We start from the raw sequence: 14,244 nt of genomic DNA, 5'->3' as shown, positions 1-14,244 counted from the left end.
TATATACTTGAAAGAAAGGAACAAAATCTATCTGGGGCAAAATTGTTCATCCATTTACAGGATGTTCATCCATTGCGTTATTCAGCTACAGAACAGTCCCACTGGCAAACACTATGCCAGATGCTGCGTATTATATGAAACAACATAATCAGGAGGAAAAACCCAGGGAGAAGCTTGGCATTACCAAACAAAATACCAGAAAAAATTTAAAGAAAACAGTAATGCTTGGCAAAATGATTCGAGTTGCCAGTATAGAATAGAATATGACGCCTTTCTCGTGAGTCTTTGTAGATTCCCGGTTTTATGCTGCTGAATTTCTGATCTAGGTTATGAGTCGCTGTCTCTGAGTGGCGGCAGGAAGTGGCATTTAGAACAAGCAACTTACGGTTCCAGAACGGGGCTGTCTGCCAGTGGTTGTTGTCGTGCGTGAAGCAGGTGAGGCCAGGCAGGCTGCACTCTTCTCCCTTCCTCTGCCGTCTCTTCTCCTTCCTCTCCTTCTTCCTCCTCCGATTCTCCTTGAAAAGTTGCAGTTTACTATCTACTTCCTGAGCAGCCTCCCTGTTCCAAGAGAAGGAATTTTTTTGTGTTCCGAAGGCACTTTCTCAATTAAAAATAGGCTTATTGCTGTGAGTCTTACACAAATATTTAGATGCTCAATAAGAGATGATAATAGACGATCTTCACTTTGTATAGAGGGACTTAAAATAGAATCAGGAATAGTGAGGGCACGCTGGGCGTGGTGGCTTGCGCCTATAATCCCAGCACCTTGGGAGGCTGAGGCAGGCGGATCACTTGAGGTCAGGAGTTCAAGATCAGCCTGACCAACATGATGAAACATTGTCTCTACTAAAAATACAAAAATTAGCTGAATGTGGTGGCACACACTTGTAGTCCCAGCTACTCGGGAGGTAGAGGCACAAGAATCGCTCGAACTCGGGAGGCAGAGGTTGTAGTGAATCAAGACTGCACGACTGCGCTAAAGCCTGGGCAACAGAGCAAGACTCCGTCAAAAAAATTAAAAAAAAAAAAAAAAGAATACCGAAGGCAAATGCATTCAGTGCATGGAAACATCGATGGAAAGAAATGTCAATGTGAATGAGAGGATCCTGTTAGCCACACTCTTTGGACAAATGGCGTTTTTTTTTTTTGGCAGTTGGGTACCAATCAGCTATCGAGTCAAAGGTTAGAGGCACCAGATGGCTTGGATTAAAAGGTTTAAAAAATTCTTTGACAAATTCTACTAAATAAGTTTGGAAAGCCTTTATTTGCTAATATTTTTTTTTAATATAAAAGGTTTAAACTTTGTTGAGGTTCAAATACTAAATCTCCTTCACATGCAAATTTTGCTATTATTTTAAAAAGTGTATATTGCTTCTCACTCTCGGAATTCATCACTATTCCAGGCTGCTCTATAGAACACACCGATCACATACAGAGAATCTCTAACCCTCAAGCGTTCTCCACAGAAAGCAGTGCATGGAGTCAAATCTGGTTACTGCTCCCATCTGGGAGGTAGGGAGCACACGGGGAATGACGGTGGAGTTCAGCCTGATTCCGGACAAAGGATGCTGAGAGCATTGCCACGGTCCCTTGGTGAGGTAGGGCTTTGCTTTCAACTTCATGAGCTAGGTGCCCTTCTAGACGGATCTACGTCTTCTGAAGCGGCACTGCAGGGAACACAGGGGTCCCTCCAGCCTCTCTAAAGTGCCAAGTGGACAGTCACTGACTCCCAGCAAATGTGGAAAAAAAAGAGTTACTCACTTGAATGGGTGAAGGTGGCTCTTTAATTTCTCTTGCTTTTTTACACCTTTCTCTTTATTGTAATAGCTGCAGGTGAGAAGATTAAAAAGTGAGTCTACATAACCTTGCATTTGATCAAAGTGTTCATTTTATAGAAAGAAAGCAAAATAGAAGGAAGGCAGTTAGGTTGTAAGTATTTTAGCTGAATGGGACTTTTCACTTTCTGCTTAAGTTTAAGCATATTTAATTTGACTTAAATAGCTTAGATTATCGTACTCTATGACAATACATTCTATAGGGAAAAGAGGAGCACGAGGCCAGTGCTGATCCTCTAGCTTGTGTAACGTGATTTTGGAAAGTGGAGCACGGAAGGAAACAAGCTCACCTCTGTTTATTGCAGCTGCATTCCTCAGGCTTCCTTCTCTTCAGGTGTCCTCTCACTTCTCTTAAATTCTTAATTTTATCTTGCAGAGCTTCAATCTGGAAAACATGTTTTCGGGCAATTACGTGTTAAGATCAGGATTTTCTTTACAAAGTACCTTTCTTTCGCCTTGTTTTCTCTGTTCTGTAATAATAGCTATTCATTTGAGATGATGCTTAACATGGAAACAAACTGGGCATAGAATATGTCTACCTCTATATTCCAACGCACATGGTATAGATGAACATTAGTGGATTCCTCTTTTAAAAGTGAATCATTTTCTCACAGAGATTTCAAAAGGCCATTAAGTCCGTCCCCAGTCTCTTCTCACACTGTATATTGTTTTCAGAAAGACTATCACTAAATCACTGGAGAAAGACAGACAACTTGTTTTTTTTTTAAATTTTTCATGTAATTATAAAGAAAATGATGTGTATCCATGGTATGTCCCACCAGGCACAGCAGGGCTGGCAGGTGCGTTTGAGTGTGGAATGTATCTGACAGTCACACAGCCCGGGCTAACCTCTTTGTCAATGTATGCCTTGTGGTCCTTCCACGCTCTGGCCGATTGGTACAGCTCTCTCTCACAATGGATTGTGTCGTTGGGAAGAATAAAGCACCTGCAAAACAAACCAAAACCACGCGAAATAGGTTTATATTCTAAGAGTAGGAAACACAAATGATGGCAAAGAGAACTTTTAATCCTCAAAACTCTTAATGTTGATACATGCAGTAAGCGTTGAGCTGATCTAAGACCAGCATCGATGGGAACATGTTCTAGCCACCGGTGAGGACAAAATGTCACAGGGGTGGATGGTGTCACAGCTCTGTGACTGAGATCATCCCTGAGATCACTTTTCAAGGCAGTTCTCAACACAAACACCCCCATGAAGAGGATACCACCAAAAAACTCAAGATCAAATAGACAAAGAATCAAAGGGACTTTTCACGTCGTAATACAAATGGCTTGTTTGAAGAAAAGCAGATTCAGAAGAAGAGTCTTCATTCCACTAATTTGGTTAAAAAGAGAGTGCCTTAAATACCTTACTTGGTTTTGAAGTAAAGAAGCAGCCCCAGGGATAGACAGTAGATGGGATGTGGGGTTAATCCATAATGTAAGAGAAATGAGTTCTGGTCTAAATCCCTCAGTATGTCACTGTACCAACCTCAGGCACCAGGAAACTGTCTTAGAGATAAAAATCCCAGCAGAGCTCACAGCGCCCCATCTTCCCAAAGTGATAGAATTAGGGAGAACACAAAGATCTTGCTAATAAATTCAGAAAGAAAACATTTCTTAAAAATCAAGAGAGTAAGTAGATTTTAGAAGGAGCCAAAGAACAAAGTGAGTTCATTAAACTATGAGGAAATCAGTAAGCTACAAGGGAATCATCTCCCTTCCCTGTCTCCATGACTTCCAAAGCCCTCACTGTGATCCAGGACGGGCTAGATGTTTGCACATCTTACATCCATTCATAACCTACATCATCTTTCTGGAGGCATCTCTGGGACTCACTGTCCTCCTTTGGGCTGTGTTTCATTTCTGAGGCCGTGACTATACAGCTACTCTAAGTGACAGTGATTGTGCAACATGGAAGAACTTCCAGCCTCTGAAACTGTTTCCATCTGTTTTCTAGACGCCTGCAAAGGTAACTGCTTAGGGCATGAACTCCATGCCTGCTAAGTCAAGATGTGATGGAATTACTCTGGCTGCATTCCTAGCTGATCAGCCTTAATATGAATTACTCTTGCTGGATTCCTAGCTGATCAGTCTTAATGGGAAATCAAACCCAAAGCACTCATCCAAGCCTATGATTGCATGGACTCACTGTTTCTTTAACCCCCAGTTGCTATGTAGGCCGGCCCTCAGGCACTGTATTGCCATTTGATACTACTTTTTTGCCGTGTGCAAAATGGTGATAATATGGTGTGTTGAGGCAGTAACTCTGCACTCAACCCTAGTGAACAAATAAAGCCTTCTTACTTGTGTGTCACTCGGACTGTGGTAGGTAGGCCCATGGCGTTGCTGCCATCTGCCAGCATCCCGCCCCTATTGCCACCACTGGAAGCCTGGAGACCTCTTGGCCCCTTGTGGCCTTCATCATGACGCTTAGCAATGTTTCTCGGTTGCAACACTTGCAATTCTTCTTCTTCCAGATTTATGTCATATATTTCGCCTTCAAATTCGACGGACAAGGAACGTGTCTGCCGAGTATGGACAAATCTGGGCTTGTACTCTAGAAGTAAGGGAAGATATGTTACTATGGACGTCCTGACGTAGTTTAGGAGGGAAGAAAGTGATCACCTGGTCTGGAAAGGATCCTGGAGAGGGGAAGGCAGTCCGTGCTGCATTGCTGAGCACCATCGTGGTGCCTGCAATTCACGGCAGCAGAGGTTGGGTTCTTGTCCTGGCTGTGTCATTGCATGGTAGTGTGATGGATGACTTACTTCTCTGGGCTTCCAGCCCATTATCCACCAAATGAGGGGGTTGGTCCAGGAGATCTCTAGGATCCTTTTTACTCATGGCAGGCTGTGAATTTCTACATTGAGTTTTCAACGTGAACTGTTCAGGTTATTTCTTTGGATAAAATCATATTCCCAATTATGGTATTATTAATAATGACTATCCTTTATTGAGCTTATATACTTCATATTTATCTCTAATCCAGAGTCTTGAAAGACAGATATTATTATAAAAACCCTTATATACAAAAATGTCAGATTATCAATACAGGTTCATGAATTTGGCATTATCATCTTTATTTTATGGATGAGAAAACTGAAGTTTTATATGTCACATACATTTTGCAAGGTTATGGAGCTAGGACTATAACCTCTCAGACTATGAAACCTTACCACTACATTGGGCTGCTTTTTCAAAAAGGCAAATGCTTTAGACACCTTCTATTTGTACAAATAGTAGAGGATTGCTCTAAGAAAATTACATTTTGCTAATGCTTTCATCAGCCAACTCACTTTTATACCTGGCAGAGGAGGGGTAAGGCAGGGGTCGGGCAGGCAGGGATGGGGAGAGTCCAGCATGCTTTCTGGTGACTATGGAACCTTTTCAAGAGCTCATGTGTACCAGATAAAAACTTCAATGTTCGAACAGTGGATGCTTTTAGGCTCTGCAGAGGCATATTCATCTGGCCTTATCTCTCTAGCTTGCTGCTAACATAGAAAGAAGGGGGACATATTGGCTGTGGAATCAGAATTGTCACGCTCTGAGACAGCTCTCAGCAGAATCCACAGTGTCTAGATCATGGAGCAACCTCAGTGATAGTAAGGGGATCACTAAGAGTGCTTACGGGTTCTATCCTTGTAGAAAGGGTGAAAATCGTCTCCTGCTCTCAAATACACAAGATTTCATACCGTTTGAAAGAGCGGCCTTAGACTTCTGTTTGTGCCTAATCCTGAAAAATCAATGTGCTTTATGTTCAGTGCCTGGGAAACAAGGTCTAACTTTCTGGAAGAGAAGAGGGCACTCCTACTTCTAAGCTGAATGTTGCTAATCAGCTTCTGCAAAAGGAGTGTGCCAGGGGTCCTTGTCACTTAATGATGTTTTATTTGATAGCGTTTCACGCTGTCATCCAGGCTGGAGGGCAGTGGTGCGATCTCGACTCACTGCCACCTCCTCATCCCGGGTTCAAGCAATTCTCCTGCCTCAGGTTCCCGAGGAGTAGCTGGGATTACAGGCGTGCCCTACCATGTCCGGCTAATTTTTTCGTAATTTTAGTAGAGACAGGGTTTCACCAGGTTGGTCAGGCTGGTCTCAAACTACTGACCTCAAATGATCCACTCACCTCTGCCTCCCAAAGTGCTGGGATTACAGGCATGAGCCACCGCACCCAGCCTTACTGATTTTCAGAAATTTGATATCTTTGTGTGAGTTATTAGACCTGGAATTTTTCTCTCAGGGAAGAAAAAAAAAATCTGCCAAATCAAAGATTCTTAGCATTTTGGCTTATAGATTCCTTTAAGAATTTGTTAAAAATTGTTGACATTGAGACAAATGCGCATATACACATGGAAAATACTTAACACTTTTGGATGAAATATCAGAACAAATGACCCTAAAGCCCATTGTGGAATTCACAATAAAAATGCCAGTTTGAAGGGCTTCCATTGTTCTAGTGTCTGACTTGAGTTCCAAATCTTTGACATAGAATTTAATTTACTTAAATTGTTTCTTTCCAAACCAGTATAGAAATAAATCACCATAAATTGAGTCATTTTTCATATTACTCCACTAGGTGGTACTAGATTCATTCTTTGGTGGAAGGTGTCAGCCTGTGGGTTTTCACATTTATATAATCATAGGTTTCTCATAGCTGCCTGAGAGAGTTTTTATCAAGAAAATGCTAGGAAGTGCTTTTTATACTGAATTCGACTAGTTTGACTCTGTCAGTCAACAAGATCCAATAATTTGACAGAATTAAAAAATATATATATTGTCCTAAAACAGAGATTAAAATATATGCCTTAAAAAAGTGTGAATGATTTTCCTCTTAAAATTAAACGCATACACACTGAAACCTTGTATTTACTATTTTTTTAAAAGCAACTTAAGGCAGACAAATCAGGACACTGGCATTATGGTAAAATAAAACGGACTTAAACCATATCCTTTGCCTTTTGGAATAACCATTTTATAAACTCTTTTATGTGTGCATATGTTTTGCATCTGCTGCTTTTACTAACTATATTTTCATTCTATGCTTAAGTGAAATGTCTACAAAGCAAGATGTCACATTAATCTTAGCTTTCTTATTTTAAATAGAGCAACGATTTGCTTTTAGCCCGAAAACGGTGCATTGATAGTATCTAAAATGTAGAAGGAGCAGCCCTTTCGTCTCTCTGTCCTTTATTCCCACAGGCCTAGGCCACCATGGAGATGGTCACAAAAGCGTGGCTTACTTGGAGTCCCCTGGTTTCTCAAGAATTGCCGTTGACTCTTTCTCTGGCTCCTGCTGGCACGGTAACCGGACTCCCCACAACTGCACTCTTTGTCTTTGTCATGGAAGCCGCGAGCATAGAGGTTCCGCGTGCTCTGCCGGACTGAGAGCAGGTCACTGGGTCCCTTACACTTGTGAATTCGAAGCTTGCCGGACGTATCCTCAATGCATTGCCACTTCTGCAAAAGCCAACGTGAAAGCAGTTTACCGATTCTGATCCAGGTGTTATTTATTAAGAGCTGCCGCCTTAGTTTTTTTCCTTTTCGGAAGCACTGGCAATATCGTTAAGGAGAGGGAATGAAGAAAGGCAAGCAAGCTCTTAAGTGACCCTGCAATAACTCGACTCTCAGTTATTTCTTTCACTGTAGGCAAATACAGATGACAACGAAATCATTGGAAGTCAAACTACCTCAATGACACTAGAGTCAAAGACTGATATATGAATCCTCAGCATGCAGACTAAACAGTCTTGAATGAAACATGTAAAAGCCCTTAGTTCACTGAGACACACAGTGCAGCTGTCAGGACTGCTTTCACCAGACCCCTCTTGCTCTGGAAAAACAAACTTGGCTGCTTTGTTCTCTGCTCCTGAATTTCTAATGTGAGCCAGGGAAGAGTGGCACATGAGGAAGACAGAGATGAGTTTAATTGGGGCCCATGATGGGGCGAGCCAACTCTCATATACGCCAGACATTAGCAAACTTGTCAGGCTTTCTTTTGTGTCTTTTCTTACCCTTCTAAGAACATTGTGATGTGGACAGGGGACAGGGAAATGCTGGGTACAAGGTGGTTTCCTGGCAGAGGCCCCACCCTCAAGCCCGGGGACCTACAGCCCTAAATGGGGACAGGCATTCCTGTTTTGGTGCCCCAAAAGTTGTTTTTGGCCCACTATGCCTCCTACCCTGTATCCATATAAACCCTGAACCCCAGGCTCCAGAAGCAGATGAGGAGGTGAGGAAACCAGACAAATGGTGGAACAAGGTGGCAGAGAAACACAGGAGAGGATGAACCTTTGACCACCTGAGATGAGCTTGGCTAGGAGTGGTCAGAGAGGAGTTTGGCGGTCCAGTGGCCAAACTCCAGGGGAAGATCATCTTCCCACTCCATCCCTGCTTCTGGCTCCCCTTCCCATCCATCCCACTGAGAGCCATCTCCGCTGCTCAGTAAAACCCTGCACTCATCCTTCAAGCCCGTGTGTGACCTGATTCTTCTGGGATGCTAGGCAAGAGCTTGGGACACAGAAACCTGTCATATCGGCCCTCTGCCCTTGTGAAAAGGCAGAGGGTCCATTGAGCTGGTTAACAAGTCTGAGGATGGCAAGGCTAAAAGAGCATTGTAATGCTGGGGCCGCAGGCACCCACCCTTATACACTACCACAGGGCTGGAGCTGGAAGCACTCGCCCTGGCTCCTGTACCTGCCCGTCTGCGTACTCCCCGTCTTGTCAGGAGTTTGAGCAGTGGTGGTGACCTAACAGGCATGCCACGCCCCTGTTGCACGTCCTGCGAAGGGGATCAGGGAACTCCAATTTCAATTGCACACTCAACAGAGAGTGGGCATGCTCCTATGTGAGGCAGAGTTCACCTTCCCAACCGAAATATATGGGGAGCTAGCGTATGAGCCTTCTAACATGCCTGCCACAGAGGCTGCAGGCTTACGTCTGAGTAAATATGACACTGCCTCAGGACTAAATGTCCTCGCACTTACTGAATCTCAACCTGGCTGAAATAATAACTCTTCACTTTGGGGGTCATTTCCTGGGATCCTCCACATCTTACTTAAAGACTGAATAATTTCTTTTATGTTTTATTTGCCCCCTTCTCCCCACAAAATTAATTTGGAAGGCTGGAAGAATATTTGATTTTAAGTTGGCCACAGTTGTCACAGAGTTAACATATGATGTCATCAAACTTTTGTCTTTTTTTCCTTTCCATATAGGTCTATCAGCTGTGTACTATCATCTACTGAAACTTCTCTTTATTCTTTATTTTTTTGTCTGTATCTAGTTAAAGAGTGAGAAACTCTTCTTTAAAAGGGCACATTTCTAAATTATGGACAGCACAATACTATCTGCACTGTAAAACATGTTCTTTTTTGTGCCACATATATTTCCAAATATATTTGAATAAAGAAATAATTATAAAATGAAAGATGTTCTTTCATGCATCATTTGAATGGATTTCATACCCCCCTGTTGTATCAGTACCAAATTGAGGTGACATCTTGATTGCAAAGTGTCTTACTGCAAGGTAAAGTTTGGCCAAGGATCTCAGATGGTTTTACAGACAACTGACACTCATGTACAAAATGACATGCAGCTATTCATGATGAAGCAACATGCAGAGTCATGGTTTGTTTTCTGTTAAGGGAGTTGTATGTCTTCAATACATGTCGAATTACCAGAGCTGCTGGATTCTACTATATAATCTACTATTAATAGATTATATTAGTAATATTAAAATACTACTATTTTTCGATTCTACCATATAATCCCCAAATCCTAGCGATCAGGGCTTCTTCTTGATTTTGCTTTAGCCCCCTATACTCTTGGTACTACTGAATTTGGTTATTTCAAGCTATGTCAGGTTACAAACTTTTTTTTGTGGATTGGCTAGAATGTATTGAATGTTTAACATCTTCACCCAGAGAAGCAGGAGCTCAGGGGACAGACAGGCAGCAAACAAGTCATCCCTCAGGATCCACTGGGAATTGGGTCCAGGATGCCCTACAAATATCCAAATCCATGAATGCTCAAGTCCCTAATATAAAATGTAGTATTTCCATATAACTACATACATACTCTTGTATACTTTATCTCTACATTACCTGTAATACCTAGTACAATGCAAATGCTATGTAGATTGTAGTTATTCTGTAGTGTTTAGGGAATAATGACAGGAAAAAAGTTTATGCAGGTTCAAGACAGATGAAATCATCTTTTCCTTTTCAATTCTTTCAATCTGCAGTTGGTTGGACCCATGTATGAAGAACCCATTGATACAGAGGGCGGATTTTACTTACACAACCACAAAAAGGCAACACAAAAAAGAACAGACTAAGGACTAAGTTAGAGATGATTTAACTTAAAAAATGTGCAGTCAACTTAATTAAACACAGGGAGTTAGGTCAGATGAATGGTTCTCAGACTTGGCTGGACATGGGACTTTCAGAAGCTCCCCAGGTGATTCTAATATGCAGTTGGAGTTCAGGCCACTGCTTTACATTAGCAACTGCTTACTGGACAGTTTTGCAGCTGGATTCCATGGGGGAAGGCAGGAGGGATATATTTAAGTCTAAGTAGCTCAGATGCATGGGTCTTGGTGGGACCATGACCCATGGTCATGGTGGGACCTTGAGACGGATGCATGTAATTGGTGGGAGTGGTGTATGCAAAGGAAGCTGTGTCTAGAAATGCACTGATGTAAGCAGGTCAGAGAATGACTCCAGTTGAATGAATGAATACTACCAGTGCACCTCTGCTTGCAGGACTGTGTTTTATTTAAGTGAAGCCAGTTATCCTTGTGCTCTCTCCACAGTTAGTTGATAAGTGACAGAATTTTGACTTAGCTGAAAACTGCATGCGGCCTGTTCCATGGTTCTGCCATTTAATGTGGAGATCAGTGGTTTCCAGGCCTGGGTTTGTGGCACTCACAGACCCAATTACAGCATTTATAGCTGTCCAATTAGCTTGAAGATGTGCCGTGAAATGATCAAAAAAGTTCTTAGAACTGGGTGTGGTGGCTCACGCCTGTAATCCCAATACTTCAGGAGGCCAAGGCACATGGATTGCTTGAGCCCAGGAGTTGGAGAACAGCCTGGGCAACATGGTGAAACCCTGTCTCTCCCCTCAAAAAAAAAAAAAAAAAAAAAAAAAAAATTGCTCAGCATGTTAGCACATGCCTCCCAGCTACTGGGAGGGAGGCTGAGGTGGAAGGATCACTTGAGCCCAGGAGGTCAGGGCTGCAGTGAGCTGAGATCATGCTGCTGCACTCCAGACTGGGCTCAGAAACTAACAGACAACTCCATTAAGACATAATTATATGACATGTAGAATTCTTGCTGGGGAAAGTGTTGCCAAAATAAATAATTTTTTGTAACTTCACAAAGTTTGGGAATTAGTGGCATTTGAGTGTCTGTCTTTATCTATATCTGTCTTAAATTGAAATGGTTTAAGGTTTATCCATCTACCTGGATGATCTCTGCCTCTAGCATTTAAAAATGAAGAGTTGACTGCTTAACGCCTAGAAGCAAAACAATTGGCTACTGAATTCACAATCCACAGCTAAGTGGAAGCATAAGAGCTGCTCTCTCAGACAGGAAAATGTGGCTAATTTTGTTCTTGAGGCTGGGTGCCATGGCTCATGCCTGCAATCTCAGCACTTTGGGAGGCCAAGGTAGGCAAATCGTCTGAGGTCAAGAGTTCAAGACCAGCCTGGCCAATAGAGCAAAACCCCATCTTTAAGAAACAAACAAACAAACAAACAAACAAAAAGGTCGGGCACAGTAGTTCAAGCCTGTAATTCCAGCACTTCGAGAGGCCGAGGCGGGTGGATCGCCTGAGGACGGGAGTTTGAGATTAGCCTGGACAACATGGTGAAACTCCGTCTCTACTAAAAATACAAACATTAGCTGGGTGTGGTGGCGCATGCCTGTAGTCCCAGCTACTTGGGAGGCTGAAGGAGGAGAGTTACTTGAACCTGGGAGGTGGAGGTAGCTGTGAGCAGAGATCAAACCACTGCACTCCAGGCTGGGTGACAGAGCAAGACTCTGTCTCAAAAACAAACAAACAAACAAACAAACAAACAAACAAAAATTAGCTGGGCGTGGTGGCGCGTGCCTGTAGTCCCAGCTACTCGGGAGGCTGAGGCAGGAGAACGGCTTGAACCTGGGAGGCAGAGGGGGCAGTGAGCCAAGATTGAGCCACTGCACTCCAGCCTGGGTGACAGAGCAAGACTCAATCTCAAAAAAAAAAAAAATTATTCTTGAAAAATAATGGCCTAAAGTGTTTTCAGGGATCCAGTTTATATCAACTTTAATGCAAATACTAATTTTTAAAGCCCATGACTATAGTGAAAACCTGTGGTTTTATAATCACAATGCATTCAAAGAATTCTGCCTATTTTGTTTGTTTTTGGCCTGCAGGAACTGAGGGTACAAGTACATTCCCGTAGAACACAAAGGTGTAGGCAGAAGTTTTAGTGACTTAGGCTATTTGGAATCCCAGTTGAATTTCCCATTAGCCAAATTCCTTGTTGATTTCCTATGGGATAGAGATGAAGGGAAAAGATGTTTCCTTCCTGAAGAGTTGAATTTAACCACATTGGATGTCTGGCACTGTCAGACATCTGATGATGTATCATATGAAATCAAATATACATACATATATGCACATATATCTACACACATGCGTACATACATATATTATCTATATGTACTACATATATACATATATCTACATACATGCTTGGATAAAGCAAGAGCCACAAACAAAAATGTCAATTATTTTTCTACCATGGACCCTTTGAAAAAGTCAAGAGACCCTGTTAGATAAAGTAATTAACTAGAGCCTTTGAAAATCTTCTTACTGGCAAGCACACTAGGAATTTTAATGAAATGTAATTACCACACATTGCCACAGCCATTTTAGAACTCGATATCATGACAATTTTTATGACTGCACAATAAAACCTTGAAATAGCTGCAACTAAAGTGGCGATCTTACTTTGAGAGTTTATAGAGGGAGGCAGAAAAAGAATTTTTAAAAGAATTGCTCTGAAACTCATGCAGCAAGCCACTTAAATAGTCAAAATAATGAGAAGAGATGGTATTCGCATGGCGGGAGACTTTCAGGAATCAGATGAAAGCCTGAGCTCAGGTGAGGCACCTGCTAATGGGATGTGTGGAGTCAGCCTCAGAAATGGGCTTTGTTGAATAAGTGCCCTTGCGGAAACATAGCTGTCACATGGTCTCACTTTTGTCTACGCTCTTGAAGTTTATCAGTAAATCATTTAATTGCCAAATCCGATTCTCTCCATCTTCGCTGATGGCTCATTCCTTCTGCAAATTCTTTTCCTCTTTTCTGCAACTACAATTATCTCAGTTCTCCTTCTGTCTGTCTGATTTATCAGTCTGTGCCAATAATTTAGCACACAGTAATTCCAAAAATGCGTCTGCACACCAACTATGGGCGAGGTGCTTGATAAAACTATTTAAATAATTTCTTCAGTTGTTATAATTTTCTTTTAGCCTTTCCAACTACACTGGAAGTTGGAATTAAGGGCAAGGGCCATGTCTCATATTCCCGAGTCATTCCCAGATGTTAGCTCAGCACAGAATCACTCAGGTAATTATGTGTTAGTGTTTTTGATTGATTATATCTGCTTTTATATAAATAACACCTGATGAAGAAGAGAAGGCTGGCAATTTTGGTATGAGGATACAAATAGTGTGCAGCTAGTTTGGTGGACTCATATCTAAAGAGAAATATGTCAAATGCATTTCAAATAATTTTATCCATCACCATCTTGACTACCATGATTATGATCATTTATTAAACTCTTGCTTGGTAGCAGGTACTGGTCTAGAGTGCTCTTTACGAATTTATTCATTTAATCCTCACAACAACCCAGAGTGCTTCACAAGTCATTTACTGAAATGGGATTTCATAGTAGTGAATATTACCTATATTCTGTTTGGACTTGGAATGGTGCTTTGTACTCACTGGTGTGGCTTAAAGGAAAAAGTCTGGACTTGAAAGTTTGAAAAGCCTGAATTTGAACACCAGCTCTATTACAAGTCTGTGTGGTCCTGAATGAGTAAGCTATGCCACATTAGCCTTTTCAGGGTCATAAGCATTACAGATAACATACAGGAAGAACTCAGCACGTGGCAGGCACTCAACAAAAGCAGCTGCTATTATTACACACACACACACACACACACACACACACGGTTTATTACTTAAAGAATGTGATCTAATGTATACTTGATAAGAGGTAGCCATTTTTAATGAAGATGAGTATTGGGTTGGGATTCAAAGACCTTAGTTTTAGTTTTCTTTGGCTGCTAACTCTATGGCTTTGAGCAAATTGTAGAGTCTCTTTGTTCTTCTTCTGTATTCCACATTGGATAAA

General features: G+C 41.9%; 1 protein-coding gene across 1 annotated transcript in view; it reads right to left on the bottom strand.

Moving 5' to 3' along the window:
- The window catches only part of SULF1 (sulfatase 1), a 193,549-nt gene that overhangs the window by 29,939 nt on the left and 149,366 nt on the right, over positions 1–14,244 (bottom strand). Inside the window, 6 exon segments of the mRNA XM_012463652.3 lie at positions 386–558; positions 1,762–1,827; positions 2,126–2,220; positions 2,685–2,781; positions 4,143–4,395; positions 7,076–7,292. Coding sequence (XP_012319075.2) covers positions 386–558; positions 1,762–1,827; positions 2,126–2,220; positions 2,685–2,781; positions 4,143–4,395; positions 7,076–7,292 — 901 coding nt within the window.

This window comes from Aotus nancymaae, unplaced genomic scaffold (assembly GCF_030222135.1).
Source record: "Aotus nancymaae isolate 86718 unplaced genomic scaffold, 86718_ANA_hifiasm-v0.15.2.pri h1tg000036l, whole genome shotgun sequence".
In the NCBI taxonomy this organism is placed as follows: Eukaryota; Metazoa; Chordata; class Mammalia; order Primates; family Aotidae; genus Aotus; species Aotus nancymaae.
Note: the sequence above shows the minus strand (reverse complement) of the source record. Positions and strands in the feature narration are given on the sequence as shown.